The following is a 23119-nucleotide window of genomic DNA, read 5'->3' on the forward strand; positions in this document are numbered from 1 at the left end:
TGCTCCTGGTCCAATTTCAATAATTTTATCACCAATCGATCAGACATATGGCTACGCTTCAACAAGAAACTATTGAAAAAGTGGTGAATGTCCAGCATTGTCCAAAAACGTCGAATTAACTAACAAATACACCAATTACGTACATGCATACGCTGCTTCCCCAACACAGTCATCATAGTATCATTCCTTAACGAAACATGTCGATGTAGCATTACGACGAGGTTTGGTAGTTCAGTGGTTACCGTTTTTGCTTACTGAGCAGAAGGAAGGGAGTTCAATCCCAGACCTGTCCCTTTCCTTGCAATTTTTCGTTTTGCCTTATTCTATCCCCACTAGATTTAAATAAAAACAAATTCTGCTTTAACCTTCCCGAGCCAGCCGTGGAGATGTAGATGTAGAGGTATTCTCGGTCTCTAGTAATAACCGGACGTCGAACTAATCATCCTTCCCTCCCCCCAAAAGACCCTGAGGACGTGGCCGGCGCTGTGAATTGATCTATAGATTGAATTAATGTGCTTGTACATTGAAGATGGATGAAGATGGAAGATCTATGTAGTTCTCTGTGCAAGTGGATTAGTTCTGGTCATTCACGGAGGAGCAACTACGAAGTGCACGGTCAGATAACGATAACTCGACGGCAAACACATTTATGGATACGCTTTTTGTTGTGGATGATAGAAGAGCATAGCAGAAATAGTGCGAAATAGGAAGCCATGGTCATCACAAAAGAGGAAATCGATAAAGAGAATTGGCTTTCACCCTTCTGCTTCTAAGCCCCTTACAGTTATCGCCATAGTATCGCACCGCTTTTGGTTCTAGGGCACTTGCTGGTTGCAATTTTAAGATCAGGATTCACTGTGATGCGATCAGTTGTAAGCAGCAGAAATTTCCTTCCCAACTCTCTTATGGAATCTCTTAGTGGCTCTGAAAAGGGCCGGTTTGGTTAGATTTCGACGGAGAAATTTAGAGCTTTCACCATAAATACGAAGAGCCAGCTGGATTCCTGTAGGGCCATTAACGGCCGAGCTCTGGAAGCGCAGATCGGTCTTGAAGTCCTGGGCGGACCAGACGCTGTAAAGGCAGTCAGCAGCTCGGTCGATTTCTGGTAACGATGGATCTAACGCAGAGCGACAGTTCCTGGCTGGTAGCGATGAGACTTCTTAACTCCTCCTGTGGCTGGAGCGCTCTTGCGAGCGGCCTTGGTGGCCATCTGTTTGAGAAGAGCCTTTTCTCCGGTGGACTTACGAGCGGTCTGCTTGGTGCGGCCATTGTATGATGTGGATGCGTTGAATGCAATCTGTTGAATAAGTTTTTTTTTCTGACTTCCATTTTATTTTATAACATGCTTTTGCTATGTTCAACCAATCATAAACGATAAAAGAACAAGAGCACAACAACAAGAATAATTAAACCCTCGAGTAGGTATAAAAAGCCGAAAATTTGAATTTCTTGTCACATTCGTTTCAACCTTACCCGAAGAAACATCAACAGCATAAACAATGACTGGACGTGGCAAGTGAGGCTAAGGACTCGGCAAAGGAGGAGCCAGTTGTGTTCCGTGGTATCTTACAGGGTATTACCAAGTCCGCCGTTCGCCGTCATTTTCCCTATCTGAAACGGCCTTGTTAGGGCAACCAACTAATTTCAAAAGAGACTGTTTAGTAATTCTACTAATTTCGGCATGAATGAAATTCCTGGAACCAGCAAAACGGTAGCAACCAATTTTCTAATCCTGAAGCAACTGGGCTCTCTGAGTGCTCATTTCTCGTAGCGATGAAGGCTACCGCTGCCTTTCCAATCACCGGGTCAACCCGTGTCCAGCGTAGCCGTACAAAGAAGTATTTATGGTGATCTTATATGGTTGACACAGAACTGCCTAATTGCATTGAGAAGATAGAAATTCAAATAGCCAGAATATTTTCGTAACCCTGAAAAGGGCCGTTTGATTTGTCAGATGAGTTCTGATGAACACAGCATGCCTTTGCTGTAGGCTCACACTCCGGTACGGTGCAGATTGGCAACGATGATAAACACCCTGAGTTAAGAGCCTAGAACTCGAAAAGTGACAAAACTGGGCGATGGTTTAACGTGAAAGAGTTATACTTTTTACTGTCAAGGCGGACGTTGCGAGCGAAAATTATGTCCACTCACGATCCATGTCCAGGTGCAAATATTTCTTCATGAACTCGACGAACTTCAAGTTCCCTTCGTTCATGAGGTCGATGTTAAAATTACCTAGCACAATCATGGGCATTGGCTCCAAGCAATATTTCGTCAGATTCCGAGCACAAAAGTATTGCTTCTGCTTGTACGACAAATCTGTACGATAGTAAATAGAACAGAAAATCAAAATATAAAAATGAGGTAAGGAAAATAATTAAAATATGTTTCAGATTAATACCTGGCTCAATAAAGATACACATTACCATTTATTATATAAGACCACGTAGTCCTACGTCACCATTGCGTACAACCCCATAGGGCTGTCCCTTGTTGTTTTTTTTTTCTAAATTGCATACAAGCATGGACATAGAGGAAATATGCCATACTAAATCGATTCTGCTATCGGGTAGCCAGAAAACGGTCCCCTGGATATCCGGAATCACTGGAATCAAGGTCAATTACTGAAAGTAGACCTAGAGATCCGTGATTTTTTTGAAAATGTAAAGAACCCTCAGTTGAGAAATGATATTTCAGCTCCCTATTGATACGATCCCCGGTGGCCATAAAACGTCCTTCTGGATATCCGGATTCACCTATTTCTAAAAGTGGTCCTAGAGTTCCACGTTTTTTTTTCTTAAATTGCATACAATCATGAGCTCAGAGGAAATATGCCATCAAATCTATTTTCCAGGTATGTAATAATTAGGTTTTACTCCAGAAAGATATGGAGTAAATTACGGCTTTGCCAATAGATAGAGTTTATGGTTATATGAACGAAAATAATAAATCGGATAACTAGATTCCGTGTTACATTATTTTGATAAAATTGTCTAAATCATTTTAAGTTTGACGCTAGAAGAGTTAACGATAAGTTTCGATTGAAAACTTAGGGTAAATTATCGTGACCTTCCCTTATAAGACCTGGAGGAGTTAATTGATTCAAAAAAAAATTACAGTCATTCTTTTCATATATACCGTTAAATGGAAAAGCGGAAACTTGACTTCGTCACCGTACACCGGCAGTGTTAGCAGGATAAGTGATTTATGGTATTTAATTCGAAACATAGCACTTTTTTTATTCAATCTAGCACCTCCTTTAACGGAAACAAATTTTCTTGCATTGCGGAGGAGGTTCGCGTCTAGCGCTTTCCCCAGGAACCGTTTGCGGCCACCAGCTACCACCCGTCCAGTTTTGGGCCTATCCAGCGAGGCATCCTTCAGAGCACTCGCAATCTCCGACATCGGAAGCCACCAATCCAAACATCATAACGCGTTCTTGTGCTCGTCGGCCACGTCTTTCACCGGAAGAGAACTACTATACCGGTCGGTTCTGGAATTTGATACGGGATAGACGGAAAACATGCTGTCGTCGGTGAACAGGATTACCGAATATTTTCGCTTAAGGAAGTTCAAGATTTTCTTGCATCGTTCGACTCGTTGCTCCCGGATGCGGTTGGTAATCATGTAAGTTTTTTTTTTCGTGCCCTCGACTTCGACCCGCAATCTTCCTTTACGATCTTCCGTGCCGTAAAGTCACTGATCCCGTGTTCCTTTGCCATTTTCCTTATTGAACGCACTGGATTCACCCGAATCTTGCTTTTGATAGCAGCGATAACCCTCGGAACCCGAGCTGACCTCGGAGGACCTGTGGCCACCTTTGCGGATAGTTGTCCTTTCTTTTCTCGGTCTAAAACCCTTTTGACGGTCCACCTGGACACTCCCACGGCGATTGAAATGTCTTTTTGCAACATTTGCGTGAGGGACAAATCACGAATACGCTGCCACTTCGTCATGGTGCAACTGTCAAACTAAGAAAATAATTTTCTTTTATACACAGCCTACTACGGTGCTATAGGTTACGTGTATGCAAAGAAAACCAAGGCATTGTATGTACATGTGAAACGGGAACCTTATTTGTACGATGGTGCAAAAATTATCACGCATTATACGCCGAAAGTGTGGCATCCGAACTCGGAGAACCGGGCTCCCGGGAGAGAATCCACTGTAGCACAATTTCATGAACACTTAACACTCAATTACAGCACAAACAAACGATGTTAAATTAAAAAAAAAAAACACGAGAAACTCCCTGCTACCTCCTCCGGCAGCACCGAAAATCTCAAACGAAATCGTGCAGAAGCTCCCTCCGGAAATTCCACTACCAACATCGAAATCGCACTGAACCTGCTCCACCTCAGCTGGCAGCATCGGACATCTCCACCGGAATCATGCGGAAGCTCCTCCACCAAAAACACGAGAAAATTTCGCAAAGATTTCCGAAATTGTGCGGAACCTTCTCCACCGATAACGCGAGAAAAGTCCGTCGAAACTCCCTGGAACCTCTGCCGGCTGAATCGGAAACCTTCACCAAAATCGTTCAGAACCTCCTCTACTGAGAACGCGAGAAAACTCCGTGGACACTCCCTGGAACCTCCGCTGGCAGCATTAGAAATCACCACCGACGCCGTGTGGACCCTTGCCCATCGTGAACGCAAGAAAGCGAGCTTTCATCAGAAGAGGCTGACATTTGAGGCCGACACCGGATCGCCCGTGTCCCTTATAGTACGTTCAGACTATGGCTTATATCATAGGCTGTCTTGCAATGAGCAATATATAGCATTTCCAGTGAAAACTAGAAGCATGAGTGCTCATTGCAAGACAGCGTATATTAGATGATATAAGCCATAGTCTGTACGGGGTATTAGGGTACAGGACAAGAAACGGTCCTTTACGGACTTGGACATTCTCCCCACGACTACCCGACTGGCAAGTTACTACGATAATGATATCGGTGTACTCGGTAAGATGATGATAAAAGTTGTTGCTAATGGTGAGGAACTCACATTACCTCTGCACGTCCCGGAATCAAGCAGACACCCCCTGCTGGGCCGCGATTGGCTACTTGGTTGAATTTAGATTTCATCCGCGTATTCAAACCTGGTACTCATTCGGTTTCTTATTGCGGAGCAACGGATCAATCCACCGCCAAGGCGGCGTTGAAAGATTTGTTCACTAAATTCTCACATGTTTTCGATGAACGGGTTGATAAAATTTCAGGTGTAAAAGCTGCGCTGAACGTTCGTCATGATACAAAGCAAAGGACGTGAAGGCTAGATCGGCTGCTTTTGCGGTTCGGGAAGTAGTCGGAGATCGACAAGTTCGTGAGTGACGGTATCTGGGAGAAGGTGGGCCGCTCATGTCGTTCCAGTGAAAAATGCTGGCGGTAGGGTACGATTGTGCGGTGATTATAAGATCAGCTTGAAACTAGATGACTAGATCGTAGATGACCACCCACTTCCTACTGTTGAATTGTTCGCAACCGTTGCAGGGGTAGAGCGGTTCTCTAAGTTAGATCTATTTACAGCTCGAAGTTCGTCCAGAAGATAGGGACTTGCTTACTTTGAGTACCCATAGAGGCTTGTTTCGTCCTACCAGACTCATGTACGGTATTGTTTCGTCACCAGCCTCGTCACTCCAAGGCATACCAGGTGTTACAGTTTTTATAGATGATATTCGCATTACCGGTCCCGATGATAGAACTCATTTACTTAGTCTAGAGGAAGTTTTTAAGAGGGTGGATAAGTACAATTTGCGAGTAAATCGTGAGAAGTGCGACTTCTTCTCTGATCGGAGTACTGTGGTTACATGGTCGATAAAGACGGAATTCATAAACTGCGTGACATAAACTGCGAGGATTGCATCATGCGTGGTAGTTGTGTTTAACATACCACCATCGCTGCGAATGAAAGTTCTGAATGAACTTCATTCAACGCATTTCGGTATTTCTAGAATCAAATCGCTTGCTGGAGGATACTGTTGGTGGGATGGCATAGATAAGTACATCGAAAATCTGGTCAAGGATTGCACTTCTTGTCAGGCTAATAGAGCTAATCCACCGAAGGTTTCCTTCCATTGCAATGTATTGTTGGGAAGCACCATCAGAACCGTTTCAACGAGTTCATGCGCACTATGCGAGTCCATTCATGGGTTTCTACTATTTGATCTCGATTGATATTTTTTCGAAGTGGCCTGAGGTTCACGTGGTCAAGAACATGACCACTGAGACTAAGATTCGTGCGTGTAGGGAATTTCACTTCGGCAGATTTTGATAAATTCTTGAAATTCAATGCAGTTGACCACAAGCTTAGTGCTCCTTAACACCCAGCTACTAATGGCCAGGCCGAGCGCTCAACTCAGACGATGAAATCTCAATTGAAGTCTTTCGGTTGTAGGCGTTCTGAGGTTCAACGTAAATTGTGCAATATTCTCTTATCCGATCATAAGATGATTCACCCTACCACTGGATACTTCCCTTCGATGCTGGTTTTCGGTGGCCAGATCCGTTCATGGCTTGATCTCATGGTTCTTTCGGTGGACTCGAAAAGAAGCGCAGTGCAATCTAAGATTAGATAATTACAAGTTGACTTCAAAGTTGCAAGCCCGATAATACGTTCACGAAAATAAGTGGGAATTTAGCTTGAGAGTTCCTTAACAGACGCAACAACTTCGCGCTGTGAAGAGATTAAATTTTCCATGGCAGCGCTATCGAAGTAGCTTCTGACAATTCTACGACAAATACTCAGGAAGAAAACAATAATGCTTCCCCTAACCTCACTCCTATTCCTAATCCGAAAACTCCTACTCCTTTATCGGACACTAGCTGAGTGTGCCCGGTCTTGCTCGGGATTCAATATTAGCTTGAGTTTATGCGCCGATTTAAAAAAAAGCATGCTATATTGTACGTAGCCCCCCCCCCCCCCTATTATCTAAGAGGCTACCCCCTATGATTATCTCCTTATACCCCCACACTCGCCCCACATGCCTAATTTGGTTCAATTTGCTTGATTAGTTCTCGAGTTATGCAAAAATTTCTGTTTCATTTGTATGGGAGCCCCCCCTTACAGAAGGGGGAGGGGTCTCGAACCATCATAAGAACCTAGTAAGTTCTAGAGGATCGTAGGTCAAGAAGCTAGTGACATACATGGACCATGAATTGATCCCAAGCTAAGTTCAGAAGAACCTGTGAAGTCATGGAAGGATTAAGTATACCATGCAAAGAATTCTAGCGGTGTCCAGAGCCATTGGTCTAGCGGTAAATCTTGTAAGTTTGCAGTGCAACTAGGGAAAACTCTCTTAAAGTTACTCACTAGCAGCTTCCGAAATGTCTTGAGCTTCCCATTTTCTTCAGACTAGCATCAGAAGATCGATGGACATGCTCCCGATGGATTTAAAAACACAAGGCTCATAAACCGTTCGTTGAAGTCCTGTCACATAAAGTTTTCCTAGCAGCGATTCTGATAAAGTCCTGCAGGTTTGAGCATGTACTTGCATAAAAAAACATTAGACGAATGCTCCTGAAGACTTTAAAACCCAACCCACAGCTTCTCAAACTTGTTCAAAAACTCGTCAAACCATAATTAGTCTTGAGCTGTAATCAAATAGCGCACTGTATTTGCCCTTTAAGCCTTCTGACCGTATAATTCGTTTGAGTTGACAGACCCCAAAGTATGTAATCACTAATAATCTTAACCTGTCATATTGCCATCCCCCGACAGAATCTAATTAAATTGCTCACATTTTCCAGACGAACTATGATTGGCTTCTATCCCAACCTAACTTCACAATTAATTAGCCACCCATTCTACCATTAACAGCCAGTAAGGGAGCCACCTACACAAATTTCCACCATTATTCTGGGATATCCACGCAATTCTCCTTGAACAAACCAATCTTTTCAATTAGCACACGACATCTGAAGAGATAAATGATCTCACTTTTCTTCTCCCACCTTCCCATCTCATCATCGCCGTCAAAACTTGCCATCACCCAACGACGACGTCGACGACGTCGGAAACTGTGATGATGATTAATTAACGACTTTAGCACTAATTCGCTCTAACCATCCCGTTCTCTTTCTCTTGTTCCACTCCACAGAATGTATCACACGTCGTCCACAACGTCGTTGTCGTCGTCATCAGGAACACATGCTGCCACATTGCCAAGGCCCTCCTCCAGTGGTCATCACCATCGACATCAACAGCAGTATCATCATCATCAGCAACAGCATCAACTCCAACAGCAGCAGCAGCAGCAGCAGCATCTCTTCTATCCCACTCTTGCAGGACCGGGGGGAGTCTCTTCCAATACGGCGATACGAGTCTCCCTACCGCATTCATCGTCATCGAGCTCATTATCGAATCTAGTGGCAGTGCCAGACGCCGCCCCGCACCACCACCACAGCAGCAGCAGACTGAAGAAGAGCCACAATCAAAATCAACAGCAACAATTTTCAGAACATCAACAACAGCAACAGCAACAACAACAGCAAAGGCCGATTGTCTACCAGAGCGGCCAACCGAGTCAGCAACAGCAACAACCGCTTAAGGCCGGGCCGAGACCCACTTACGGTGCCTATACGAATAACACTTTACCGCGGGGGCCTTATCTTCAGTATAAGTATAACAATATTAGCAGTATTCCGGCTGTTGCAGCAGTGAGCAGTGACAATAATGGCAAGTTCGACCTTCAGTCCAAGCAGATCGAGGCACTGCGCTCGGAATTCCTAGAGCTGGCTACGACCCGTGTTCAGCTTCAACAGCAACGGAAACAGCCAACCGAACACTACAGCAGCAACGATGACCGTGACTCGCTCCGGAGTACCAGGTCGGGAGCTTCGACCGCGTCCTCCACGGCCACGACTGCCACGGCAATAGTAGGCACCGTCGGAACCTACCAGCACCATCTTCAACAGCACCAACAACAGCAACAACAACAACAGCACCAACAACTGCAACAACAACATCAACAACAACATCAACAACAACAGCAACAACAGCAATCCCATCAACAACAACAACTGCATCAGAATCAACAAGGCTGTGCTAGTAATAGTAGTAGTAATAGTAATAGTAACAGTAGTAGTAGTAAACGGCATCACTACCAACAACAGCAGCAGGTCTATCATCAACATCAGCTGCAACAGCAACAGCAACACAATATCAACTACCATTATCAACAGCAGCAGCACCATCAGCAGCAACAACAACAACAGCAGCAACAACAACAACAACAACAACAGCAACAACAACAACCATCGAGACCAGCTTCGGCTGTTGGTAGCAGTAGTGCTGGAAGTGGTGGTGCCAATGGAGGAGGAAACACTTTGAATCGAGGTGGTGACGGTGGCGAACGCAGTCGAACCGGTGGCTACTGTCTCACCTACGTTACCCTGGCGGATGTGGTGGCCCTGAAGCGGATCAGTCAACCGGAAGGATGGGCGCTGCTGTGCCAATCGGTGCAGGCACTCCAGGATCTATTTCTGTCGGGTGAGTTTCGAGTTTCTTTCTTTGATTTTCTAGCATTAGATGCAATGTGGATGACAGATATGTAGATGACTTTTATCTCTCGCTATTCAAGATGCTTGCAAGTTACTAGTTCAATAGAAAACTAACGATTTTTGATTGGTTTATCATTTGAATTATGGACAACCCTATTGGTCCCAACTACGTCGTTTATTGAAACCCCTTATATGTTGTAAAATATGTCATTATGACTTTTGCATCTGTCAGCTGTCAGTCAGTAATGCTTGATACTATACACTATATGGACCATACAGCAATAATGGATAGTTGCCACTAGGTCAAAATTTGAGCGAAGCGAAGACATCAACCTCGGAAGCAAAATGCAATAAGAATCTGGAGGGGGACGAGCTGTCAAATCAGCCTACTGATCATCTTGTATGAAACTGGTTCCAAACGCAAACAAGCGCTGTAGGTTTCTTATGGCTTGTTTACGTTTGGAACCAGTTATGCGAGGTAGGCGATGATTGTTCGTATTTGACAGCCACCTCCCCCCCCCCCCTTGATAAGAATACGCTTGTGTGCAACGTGGTTAGTTAAACAATCTTTTGAAAAATACTGAGAACTTCAGGAAAGTTCTTAAAATTCCAGGAAAAATCTGGGAATTCCATAGAAGTCTGTGAACTTAAGGGAAGTCTATGAACTTCGGAATTGAGGGATATCTTCAATAATATACTGTCAACTTCAGTGAAGTAAGCGATCCCTAATAAAATAATACCATAACGTAACAATAACCCAAATAATAGAACTATTCCACAAATTGTTTCGATGATTTTTTATTAGGGTACTTCTGGAAAAATACTGGTAACTTTTGCTTATTCCAAAAAAATTCAATAAGCTTCAGGAAATCTCTGAAAATATCAAGGAAGTCTGTGCTCCTAAAAAAACTGTAAATTTCATAGTCAACTGTGAACTTCCGGAACGTTCTATAAACATGCTAAAACATTTACGAACTTCAGGATGTTTCTGAGAACAACATCAAGGTTTAGTAAACTTCAGGAGCTTTAGTGAACTTTAGGAAAATTCAGCTTGCTTCGGAACATGTTTACAAATTTAAGAAAATTGTATCTTAAAGGAAGTCTACGAACTTCAGAAAAACTCTAAAAGATTCAAGGAAGTCTGTATATTTCAGGAAAATTCTTCAAAATTCGAAGAAGGCAGCTTACTCTCAAATAATTATGTTAACAATTTCAAATTGAAGATCTTCGGAATAGAACCTGATCAACCTGAAGGCTTGAAAAAATATTCTTAAATACACTTCGGGAAAATTTCTCCCATAACTCTGGAAACGTTCCATCCACAACTTGAGGCAAGTTTTCCCCAGAAAAAGTTTTTCCCAGAACTGAAGCAAAGTTCTTGCCAGAATATTAGAAAAAGATTTCCCAGAACTCCAGGGTAATTCTTATCAGAACTTTAGGGATGTTCCTCCCAAAACTTCAAAGAAGTTCTTCCCAGAAATTTAGCGATGTTCTTCCCAGAATATCAAGGAATTTCTTCGCAAAACTTCAGAAAAGCTCTTCCCAAAACTTCAAAGAAGTTCTTTCCAGAACTTTCGAGATATTCTTCCTAAAAAATCTGAAAAGTCTTTTCCAGATCTGCGAAAAAGATATTCCCAAATCTTCAGGAAAGCTCCCAAAACATATTGGAAGTTCTATCCAGAACTTGAAAAAAGTTCTTTCCAGAACTTCAAATAAGTTCTTTCCAGAACTTCAAATAAGTTCTTTTTAGAACTTCAGAAATTCTCTTCCCAGAGCTCCAGGGAAGTTCTTTCCAGAACTTCAGTAAAGTTCGTCAAATAACTTCAGGTAAATTTTTCCTTGAGCATAATTAAACCAAATCTGTGAGGTCCTTCAGTACGATGCACAACTACAAGAAGGGTCTTAAATCTATAATTAAATATTGCGAACTGCAGCTAACTTTTGGAAAAATTCTGCAAACTCCAAAGAAATTCTAAGCCATTAGGAAAATTTTATGGCAATAAGAAAAATTTAAAGATCTACATGAAAATTCTGTGAGATTGAAAAAATATCTACGGACTTCTGGTAACATCAAGAAAGTTCAACGAACTTCAGGGAACCTTAGGAATATTTTGAAAACTGAATCTTTAATAAACTGCTGAAATGTTTGGAAAAATTCTCAAAACTTTTATCACTTCGAATAAAATTCTGAGAGCTTTAGGTAAGTCCAGAATATTTTTGGAACGTTCCGCAAACTTTGGGAATATTCTGTGGAAAGTCCGAGAACTTCAAGGAAGTCTGTAAACTTTTTGAAACTTCAGAAAATTGCACTAATTTATAGAAAGTCTGTGAGCTTCACGGAAATGTAAGAACCTATGTGAAGTCCGAGAATTTCTGGAAAATTCTGCAAACTTCAAAAGTATTCTGCCTATTTCAGCGCAGAACGGTGGCTTCATAAAAATTCTGAATTTTTTTGAAAATTTTAGAAAATTTTTAAGATCTCTAGGAAAATTCTGCGAATTTGACGAAATTTCAGCAATTTTTTTGGAAAACTCTGCAACTTAACGAAATCTCTACAAATTTCAGGAAAAATCAGGGAAGTTTGTGGACTTCAAGTAGCTCTACGAACTTCAGGAAAAATTTTCTCAATGCTAAAAGTCTTCGAATTTCTGAAAAATTCTTTGAACTTCTCGAAAGTTTTGAAAAGCTCTAAGTAACTCTTCGAACTTTAGGATAATTTAACTTAATTAAAGACAGTCAACAAATTTCTGAACATTCTGCAAACTTCTGAAAAGTTTTGAAAAGTTCAGAAACATTTCAAGAACTTAAGGAAAATACAGCAAATTTTTGAACAGTTCTGCATGCTTCACGAAAATTCTGCAAACTTCTTTTAAATTTTGAAAATTTCTGGAAAATTCTGCAAACTTCTAAAAAGTTTTGAAATGTTCAGAAAAATTTCAAGAACTCCAGAAAAATGTTCCGAATTTGAGCAAAAATCAGCAAATTTTTGAAAAATTTGTAAACTTCACAAAAATTCTGAAAATGTCAGGAAAAATCTGGGAACTTCAGGGATGTTTCTGAACTTCATTAAACTCTACGAACTAAAGAATTTTTGCTTTATTCAAGAAAGTCTAAAAAATTTCTGGAAAAAATTGCAAACATCTGAATAGTTTTGAAATGTTCAGAAAAATTTCAAAAACTCCAGAAAAATTCTGCGAATTTAAGGGAAGTTCAGCAAACTTTACCAAAATTCTGCAAACTTCTCGAAAATTATGCAAAATTCAGGAAAAATCTGGGAACTTCAAGCAACTCTACGAGCTTCAGGAAAATTTTACTAAATTTAAGAAAGGCTACAAATTTCTGGAAAATTCTGAAAAGTTTTGATATGTTCAGAAAATTTCAAGAACTCCAGAAAAATTTTGTGAATTTGAAAAAGTTCTGCAAATTTTTGGAAAGCTCCGCAAACTTTGAAAAAATTCTGGGAATTACAGGAAAAATCTGAGAACTTCACGAAATTTTAACTTAATTCAAAAAGTCTGAGAATTTCAGAAAATTCTGAAAACTTTTGAAAATTTCAGAAAAAAAATCAAGAATTCCAGGAAAATTCTTCGACTTTGAGGAAAGTTCAGAATTTTTTTCGAAAATTATGCAAGTTTCAAGAAAATTCTGCAAATTTCAGGAAAAATTTGGGAACGACAGTGACTCCACAGACTCCTGTGAGTTTCAATGAACTCTACGAATTTCAAGAAAATTTTACTTAATTCAAGAAAGCCTGCATTGTTTTGGAAAATTCTGCAAACTTCAAAAAAAGTTTGGAAAAATTAAGCAAAATTTCAAGAACTCCAAGAAAATACTGCGAATTTGAGGAAAGTCCAGCAAAATTTTGGAAAATTCTGCAAACTTCTCGAAAATTCTGCGAATTTCACGAAACATATGGAAACTTCAAGTAATTCTACGAACTTCAGGAAAGTTTTAATAGATTCTGCAAACTTCTGAAAAGTTTTGAAAAGTTCAGAAAATTTCAAGAACTCCAGAAAATTTTTGTGAATTTCAGAAAAATTCGGTAAATTTTCTGGAAAGTTTTGCAAACTTCACAAAAATTCTGCGAATAATAAGAAAACTCAGAGAACTTCAGGAAATTTTTAGCTTAATTCAAAAAGTTTGCGAATTTCAGGAAATTCTGCAAACTTCTGAAAAGTTCAGAACAAAAATTCAGAATTCCAGGACAATTATTCGACTTTGAGGAAAGCTCAGAATTTTTTCTAAAATTCTGCAAAGTTCACGAAAATTCTGCAAATTGCAGGAAAAACCTGGGAACTACAGTGGGGTCTGTGAACTTAAATTAACTTTACAAACATCAAGAAAATTTTACTTCATTCAAGAAAGTCTGCATTTTTTCTGGAAAATTCTGCGAACTTCTGAAAACTTTTGAAAAGTTAAGCATAATTTCAAGAGCTCCAGGAAAACACTGCAAATTTGATGTATGTCCAGCAAATTTTTGGAAAATTCTGCAAGTTTCAGGAAAAATCTGGTAATTTCAAGTAATTCTACGAACTTCAGGAAAATTTTACTAAATTAACGAAAGTCTAAAATATTTTGGAATGTTCTGAATTTTCACCAAAATTCTTCAAACTTCTCGAAAGTTATGCAAATGTTAGGAAACTTCAAGAAACTCTGTGAACTTCAGGAAAATTTTACTTAATTTATTGGAAGTCTACAATTTTTTGGAAAGTTCTACAGTTTTCACCAAACTTCTGCAAAATTCACAAAAATTCTGCAAATTTTAGGAAAAATCTGGCAACTTCAAGAAACTCTTCGAAATTCAGGAAAATTTTATTTAGTTTAAAAAAGGCTTAAAATTTTGCAAACTTCTGAAAAGTTTTGAAATGTTAAGAAAATCTCAATAACTCCAGCAAACTTCTGCGAATTTGAGAAAAGTTCAGCAAATTTTTGGAAAGTTCTGCGAACGTCACAAAAATTCTGCCAATGACAAGAAAAATCTGAGAACTTCAGGAAAATTTTAACTTATTCAAAAAGTCAGGAAATTCGGCAAACTTTTGAGAAGTTCAGATAAAATTCAAGATTTCCAGGAAAAATCTCCGACTTTGAGGAAAGTTTAGAATTTTTTTCGAAAATTCTGCAAAGTTCACGAAAACTCTGCAAATTTCAGAAAAAAATCTGGGAACTACATTGGAGTATGTGAGCTTCAATCAACTCTACGAACTTCAAGAAAATTTTACTTAATTCAAGAAAGTCTGCATTATTTTGGAAAATTCTGCAAACTTCTTAAAACATTTCAAGAACTCCAGGAAAATACTCCGAATTTTAAGGAAAGTCCAGCAAATTTTTGGAAAATTCTGCAAACTTCTCGAAAATTCTGCGAACTTCAGGAAAATTCTGGAAACTTCACGTTATTATACGAACTTCAGGAAAGTTTTAATAAATTCTGCAAACTTCTAAAAAGTTTTGAAAAGTTCAGAAAAATTTCAAGAACTTCAGAAAATTTTTGGGAATTTCAGAAAAATTCGGTAAATTTTTGGAAAGTTTTGCAAACTCCACAAAAATTCTGCGAATAACAAGAAAAATAAGAGAACTTCAGGAAATTTTTAGCTTAATTAAAAAAGTCTGCAAATTTCATGAAACTCTGCAAACCTCTGAAAAGTTCAGAGCAAAAATTCAGAATTCCAGAAAAATTCTTTGGCTTTGAGGAAAGTTCAAAATTTTTTCTTAAATTCTGCAAAGTTCACGAAAATTCTGCAAATTGCAGGAAAAAGCTGGGAACTACAGTGGGGTCTGTGAACTTAAATTAACTTTACAAACATCAAGAAAATTTTACTTCATTCAAGAAAGTCTGCATTTTTTCTGGAAAATTCTGCGAACTTCTGAAAAGTTTTGAAAAGTTAAGCATAATTTCAAGAACTCCAGGAAAACACTGCAAATTTGATGTGTGTCCAGCAAATTTTTGGAAAATTCTGCAAGTTTCAGGAAAAATCTGGCAACTTCAAGTAATTCTACGAACTTCAGGAAAATTTTACTAAATTAACGAAAGTCTAAAATATTTTGGAATGTTCTGAATTTTCACCAAAATTCTGCAAACTTCTCGACAATTATGCAAATGTCAGGAAAAATCTGGAAACTTCAAGAAACTCTGCGAACTTCAGGAAAAATTTAACTAATTCAAAAAGTCTGCGATTTTTAGGAAATTCTGCATACTTCTGAAAAGATCAGAAAAAAATCAAGAGCTCCAGGAAAATTCTTCGACTTTAAGGCAAGTTCAGATTTTTTTTCCAAAGTTCTGCAAAGTTCACGAAAATTCCGCAAATTTCTGGAAAAAAATTGGAACTTAAGGGGAGTCAATGAACATCAAATAACTCTACGAACTTCAAGACAATTGTACTTAATTCAAGAAGATCTGCCATCGTTTTTTTTAATTCTGCAAACTTTTAAAAAGTTTTAAAAAGTTCAGAAAAATTTCAAGGACTCCTGAAAAATTCTGCGAATTTGGTAAAAGTTCAGCGAATTTTGGAAAGTTCTGCAAACTTCACAAAAATTCTGCAAATTTTAGGAAAAATCTAAAAACTTCAGAAAATTTTTGCTCAATTCATAAAGTCTGCGAATTTCAAGAAATTCTGCAAACTTCTGAGAAGATCTAAAAATTCAAAAACTCCAGGAAAATTCTTCGACTTTGAGGCAAGTTAAGATTTTTTTTGAAAGTTCTGCAAATTTTGAGGAAAAATTTGGGAACTTCAGGGTTGTCTGTGAACTTCAATTAACTCTATGAACTTCAAGAAAATTGTACTTAATTCAAGAAAGCCTCATTTTTTGAAAATTTTGTAATCTTCTGAAAAGTTTAGAAACATTTCAAGAACTCAAGAAATTTTTTGCGAATTTCAGAAAAATTCAGTCAATTTTTGGAAAGTTCAGCAAACTTCACATAAATTCTGCGAACTAAAAGAAAAATCTGGGAACTTTAGGGGAGTCTGTGAACTTCAATTAACTCTATTTTTTTCCTTTGGTTTGTTTTTTTCCGTCGATCTTGTTTTCCGTGCTGAGCACCAATGCTACCGACGTGCCAGGAAGGCAGCTCCCACACCTGGACCCTACCTATTGACCCATCAACTCATGAACCGGGGACCAACGGCTTTACTTCCCATCCGAAGGAAGGCGTGATCAGAGATGTTATGCCTCAGAACATCCCGGCGGCGCTGACTGGGATTGAACCCAGGCCTGCTGGGGTGAGAGGCAATCACGCTTACCACTACACCACCGGCGCAGACAAAACAATTAACTCTATGAACTTCAAGAAAATTGTTCTTAATTCAAGAAAGTCTGAATTTTTTTGGAAAATTCTGCAAACCACTAAAAAGTTTTGAAAAGATAAGCAAAATTTCAAGAACTCCAGGAAAATTCTGCGAATTTGAAGAAAGTCCAGAATTTTTTGGAAATTTCAGGAAAAATGTTAAACTTTAGAGAAGCCTGTGATCTTCAAGTAACTCTACGAACTTCAGGAACATTTTACTTAAGTCAAGAACGTCTGCGAATTTCTGGAAAATTCTGAGGATTTCAAAAATATTTTGTTAACTTCAATAAAGGCGGTGAACTTCACCGAAATTCTGAGAACTTCAGTACAGTCTGCTTCTACCAGGAAAATTCTACAAACTTGTGAAAATCTGTGCAAGTAACAGGGAAGTCTGCGGATTTCAAAAAAAAAAAAATCTTGAAAATAATACCGGATCAAGGTCTTGAGAAAAATCCTGAGGACTTCAAGGAGGCCTTATTTCTGATCATCCTATTATGGATGGGTTAAAAAAGAGATACTTGGTTTAAATTGTTGGACAGTTGAAGATCTTCAGAATAATACCTGATGAACCTGAAAACTTGAAAAAAATATCATGAGGATTTCAGAGAAATCTCTGAGCATCTGATCATAATTGGATAAATATCTGAGAGACGCTATTTAAATTCCTGGACAGTTCAAATTCTTCAGAATAAAACCTGGTCAACCTGAAGACTTGAAAACATAATCCTGAAATAAACTTCGAGAAATTTATTCCTAGAACTCCAGAAAAGTTCTATCCACAACTTGAGGCAAGTTTTCCCATATTTGAAAGAAAGTTCATCCCTGAATATTACAAATATTTTTCCCAGAAGTCGAGGGAAATTTTTATCAGAACTATAGCGCTGTTCTTCCCAGAATCTCAAGGAAGTTCTTCTCAAAACTTCAAAGAAGCTCTTCCCAGAACTTAAGAGATGTTCTTCCCAAAAATTCAGAAAAGTCCTTCTCAGAACTTCAGAAATGCTCTTCCCAGAACTCCAGGGAAATTCTTTCCAAAACTTCACTAAAGTTCTTCAAAAAACTTCAGGGAAGTTTTTCCATGACCTTTAGGGACGTTCATTCCAAAACTATGAAAGTTCTTCCAAGAGCTTTAGGGAATTTTTTAAAAGAACTTAAGAAAAATTCTTGTCATATCTTGATTGAAGTTCTTTGCAGAACTTTATAAAAGATCTACCCAGACCTATAGGGAAGTTCATTCTAGAACCTTAGAAAAGTGTTTCTCCATTAATATCATCCCACAGCATGAGGGAAGTTTTCTCAAAATTTCATGGAACTGCTTCCCAGAACTTTAGGAAATTTCTTCCCTGCACTTAAGGGATACTCTTCCCAGTACTTTAGGGAAGTTCTTCCCAGTACCTGAGAAAAGTGTTAGCTAAAAGTTTAGGGAACTTCTTCCCACAATTCAAGGGAAGTTATTCCTAGAACTTAAGAAGAAGTTCTTCTCAGGACTTTAAAGAAATTCTTCAGAGAATTTCAAGGAAGTACTTCCTAGAACTTAAGGAAAAGCTTCCACGACTCCAAGGATGTTCTTCCCAGTACTTTAGGGAAGTTCTTCTCAGTACCTGAGAAAAGTGTTTACTACAAGTTTAGGGAACTACTTCCCACAATTCAAGGGAAGTTATTCCTAGAACTTAAGAAGAAGTTCTTCTCATAACTTTAAAGAAATTTTTCAGAGAATTTCAAGGAAGTACTTCCTAGGACTTAAGGAAAAGTTTTCACGACTCCAAGGATCTTCTTCTTCTTCTTCTTCGCATTTCAAGCTTATTGCATATCGCATATTAGCTTATTGCGTGCTTTCAACTTCTAACTTGTTCTAAGATGCACTTCCGCAGTTATTAATTGAGAGCTTTCGATGCCTGTACCATTTTTGCATTGGAATAATTGTGTGGCAAGTCCAATCATACTACTATGCCCAGGGAAATCGAAAAATTTTCCAACCCGAAAAATTCCTAGACCGGACCGGGAATTGAACCCAGCCACCTCCAGCATGGTCTTGCTTTGTAGCTGCGCCTTTACCGACTGAGCTAAGAGAGGCCCCACGACTCCAAGGATGTTCTTTCCAGAACTTTAGGGAAGTTCTTCCCAGAACTTCAGGGAAGCTCATCGTAGAACTTGAGGAAGTTCATCCCAGAAATTGATGGTATTTCTTCTCAAAACTTTAGGGAAGTTCTTCAATGAACTTCATAAACCCAAGCAGCACAAAGGTGTGGCAGGATCTTACAGCAACTTGATTGTACCTCAACCATTTTGCACCAAGTGGGCTGCTAGGGAATCTTCTTCACAGAACTTCAGAAAAGTTCCTCACACAACTTCAGAAAATTCTTTCCTAAATGTTGAAGATTCTCTTCCTAAAACTTGATAGAATTTTTTTCTCCAGAACTTGACGAAATTTCTTCCAAGAACTTGAGGGGAGTTCTTTGCAGAACTTGAAGGAAGTTCATCTCAGAACTCCTTTGAACTTCTTCCTAATACTTAAAGGATGAACTTTTCTTAAATTTTGGCATGTTCTTCCAGGAACTTGTGAAAAGTTCTTCCCATAACTCCAGGAAAGTTCTTCCCAGAACTTTGGGAAGCTTCAAATAATTTTAGATAAAAATAGAGTCTAGAGATATTCAGAAAAACTTCGTGATCTTCTAAGAAGTCCATGGAACTTTAGGGAAGATCCGAGAACTCCACGAATGTTTCATGAACATTAGGAAAATGTTGGAACATTTCAGAGAAATTTCATTGGATTTGACTCAGAATATTCCATCGGATACAACAATTTTAGTGAGTCATGACCCTGTATTGATGACCCCCCGTAAATATATATATACATATTTTTCCCTTTATTGGTTTTCCGTCGATCTTGTTTTCCATGCTGAGCACCAATGCTACCGATCCCAGGGAGGCAGCTCCCACACATGGACCCTACCTATTGACCCATCAACTAATGAACCGGGGACCAACGGCTTTACTTCCCTTCCGAAGGCGTGATCAGAGATGTTATGCTTCAGAACATCCCTTGCAGTGCCGACTGGGATTGAATTTAGTTGATTGTTCTATTAAGCAAGTGTTCAACATAATCTGAAGCCCTTAAAGGCCAAGTTTTAAAATCCTTAGGATTTATAATAATTATAGCAATTGGAGCTACTTTTCCTCCAATCAGCATAATTTCCAGCAAATCACATCATCACCTGGATAAGCAGTAAATTCCCAACCGAATCACATTCCATTCTCGATTTCCCAGAAACTGCCAAAAGGTGTTCCTCGCTCGTTTGTCAACGCTTTGACAGGAAATAACTTCACCAAACTATTCAGCCAATTTTCACCAGAAGCTAAAATTAACTCCACCATCCTTCTGCTGTAGCTACTTCCGCACTTCTGCTTCCAAGTATCCCCCAATTTACCAAGTGAATGCCATCCGACTCTGCATGGCACGAACGGACGGAGGGAAAATTCCACGAACTCCAGCTCCTCGTCAAATCATTGCCATAATCAATCGATTTCACCATGCTCGTTCAACGTACCGGCAAATATCCTTCTGGCAGCCGGAGGATTGGAAATTCCGCACCATCGCTATGCTTTCCTTGAGGAAACCATCGTCATCGTCGTCTTCGTCGCTGCCTTGGGATTGTGGGAAGCAATTTGAAAAACTCATTACGCACTTTTGCCGGCTCTGTTCCGACAAAGCAACAAAGTTTCGCAATCACTGCCCCGATAGTTTCAGTTGCGATTAATATCCTCTCCTTCTCCGATTACTGCTTTTGAATCACTCTCTCAAGAGGCCCCTCCTTGCTTCAAGAACCGGTTCGTGTCTATTTGTATAGCTTTTCATCGCCAGTTTTCTTCGGCTTCCTCTCGGTGTTCTTTCTTTAAAGTTTTAGAAGAGGGAATCCAATAACCGTCCCGACTTCTTTCCGTCTCTCTCTCTCTCTCTCTGACGTTGAAGAATGCACGTTGTTCTCGCTTTTCCGGCAAATGGCTTGCTGTGGAGATTCTCGAGACACAATTGTGTCACATTCGAGAGATGAGGAAGCGGGGGGGTTATCCTTACATGAAGAAGAATGGCGAAGGAAGAAAAAAAAACTGTCACAACAATGGAACTGTGCATCTACAAGGGAAAAAAGTTTTTCAGGGTTGTTTCTGTGAATGCGCTGGAAGTCAACCAGGAAATGGGGATGGGAAGCAGCAGAAAAGTGTCAAGATTGTAAAACTGTTGCACAGCTTCTTCGTTGCATGGGTGGTGAGGAGGGAGGGAGGGGCTGAACAGCTGATGTCATTTCTTATATTTCTGCAAGAAGCAAGCAACTTTCGAACTTTTCACACTTGTTGTCCCTGTTGTTGGTGATGAATACATTTAATGGTGTCGAGTTACTTCGGGCGGAATCCTTTGAATGAAGTTATACAATGCAGTGTCAAAATAAGTTGCACGGTTGCTCGGTGTGTTTCGGTGAATTTTTGGCTTCCTTTAAAGGGAACCATTTTCTAGTGTGGTTGTGATCATGCATTTTTTGTTTTGTTGATTATTTTATTTAATCAGGCTCAATCGAATTAACTTTACAGAGCCGAAGTTTCTTGTTCATTATGAGTGTACCCCATTAGGCATAATGGACACTAGGCATACATATATTAGGCATAATGGACATTAGGCATAATATTCGATAGTCATAATGGACTTTAGCCATAAAAGCTAATGCTTTTAAGTATGTTTTTCATATACGTTCTGCAACACTTGGACCTGGAAATTCTGCTTGTATTGCGATTATCAGAGCATTCTCGAACATCTAGCTTATGGTATATGCTGGTTCTCTAGGCGACGAAAGTGGCATCTGAGAGGCCAGTTCCCCCATTAATACATTTACAGAAAAATTAATAATTTAGAAATCCATTGTTAGCTGAATGGGGTTGTCCACAAAGGTAGATGGCCGTTTTTTTTTTAAATTGAGGGATCTTGAATCAAATGCCAGTACCTTTTCCAACCCTTCAACTATCTACGTTATGCATAGGTTGCCTCAATCTAAAAATATTCGCAAGGCTCAAAGTTGTGATAACTTTTTAAGTCCATGCTTTTGAAGCTCTTCAAAGCCCAGGAAAAATATTTGAATGATTTGAAGAATCAAATATTTCGCTAGATAATTGAGGCCTTGGAATCTTAAACATGGAATATTCAGAAATAATTCAGGATTCATGGAGGTCGCAAAGTTCTCAAACATAAGACAATTTCTCAGAATGAATTCGAAATTGTGACCGGAATATGAACCCTGAGGACCACGGTATGGTTCACTAGAAGATCTTGAATATCCGTAAAAGTGGTAAATTCATGAAAATGATCCTAGAACTCCATTTTTTTTTTCAAATCCTTTCATTGACGTTTTATCAGAATGAATTTGGTGTTGCGATCGGAATATGGACCGTAATGGTCGACCGAAAGATACGGAACATCCGTAAAATTGGCAAATTGAAGAAACTGATTCTATCTCAAGTAGCGTTTCTTGTTTTATTGCACTCTATTAGTGGTTTTTGAGATCAATTAAAAAAAAAACCGTCAATAAAATTAATAGCTCCAGCACAACCTTTTGATAACCGCTTTAAGATCGTCGTCCAGCTTAGTGGACCACTCTTGATAAGATTTATAAAGCATGTTTAAGAATCACAATAAAGCTGTCTTAAATCCTTTTGTAAGAAAGCCCCATACTCTGCAAAAGGTTCTCATAGCCTCTTTAAGAGTAATATTGCATTCATGCAGTTTTATTACGCTTAGGTGAAAATCAGAAATAAATCCAGTTTAATTTGTATTGCTTCAAAGCAACCGCCATAAATAAGCTTATTGTTGTTCTGTTCTGCTGAAACTTTTTTTTTCTTATATGGAAATCTTTAGCGATAAAAATAGGTTTGAGTGTTGGTGTCAAGATCACCTTGCAATCAATTTTTGTGAACATCTTAAAGAAAATATATGACTTTTTAGAAGTTCCAAAACATATGCGCTTGAAATTTTATCGTGTATGTTGGGATAATATGAGCGTTAAATAAATGGGCCTCAAAAATAATTCAAGTTAACAAAAAATATTGTTTTAGAAATCAAAGTAATTTGATGGAATCATCTTAATTTTACAGAAAATAGATCTCAATAAATAAATTCAGACCAATGCACACTGGAAATCAGTTCGGATCTATAATTTAGCCATTATTTTATTGAAATTTCTTGGATTTTATTCCAAGGCTAATGGGATTTTCATAATGACAATATGGCGACAGAGGACAGCAGGCAAGACAAACACCAAGCGCAATTTCTTAAAATGTCTAATGCTTACATTGGCTGAAAG

At 39.1% G+C, this 23119-nt stretch overlaps 1 protein-coding gene across 1 annotated transcript in view; it reads left to right on the forward strand.

The window, feature by feature from the left end:
* LOC135711497 (uncharacterized) overlaps positions 1 to 23119 on the forward strand; it is a 200088-nt gene that overhangs the window by 50410 nt on the left and 126559 nt on the right. The window contains exon 2 of the mRNA XM_065234352.1: positions 8098 to 9488. Coding sequence (XP_065090424.1) covers positions 8099 to 9488 — 1390 coding nt within the window. The 5' untranslated portion in view covers position 8098. The remainder of the gene's footprint in view (positions 1 to 8097; positions 9489 to 23119) is intronic.

The sequence above is a fragment of the Ochlerotatus camptorhynchus genome, unplaced genomic scaffold (assembly GCF_037179485.1).
Source record: "Ochlerotatus camptorhynchus isolate MF236.1 unplaced genomic scaffold, CSIRO-AGI_Acam_v1.1 ptg000433l, whole genome shotgun sequence".
Taxonomy (NCBI): Eukaryota; Metazoa; Arthropoda; class Insecta; order Diptera; family Culicidae; genus Ochlerotatus; species Ochlerotatus camptorhynchus.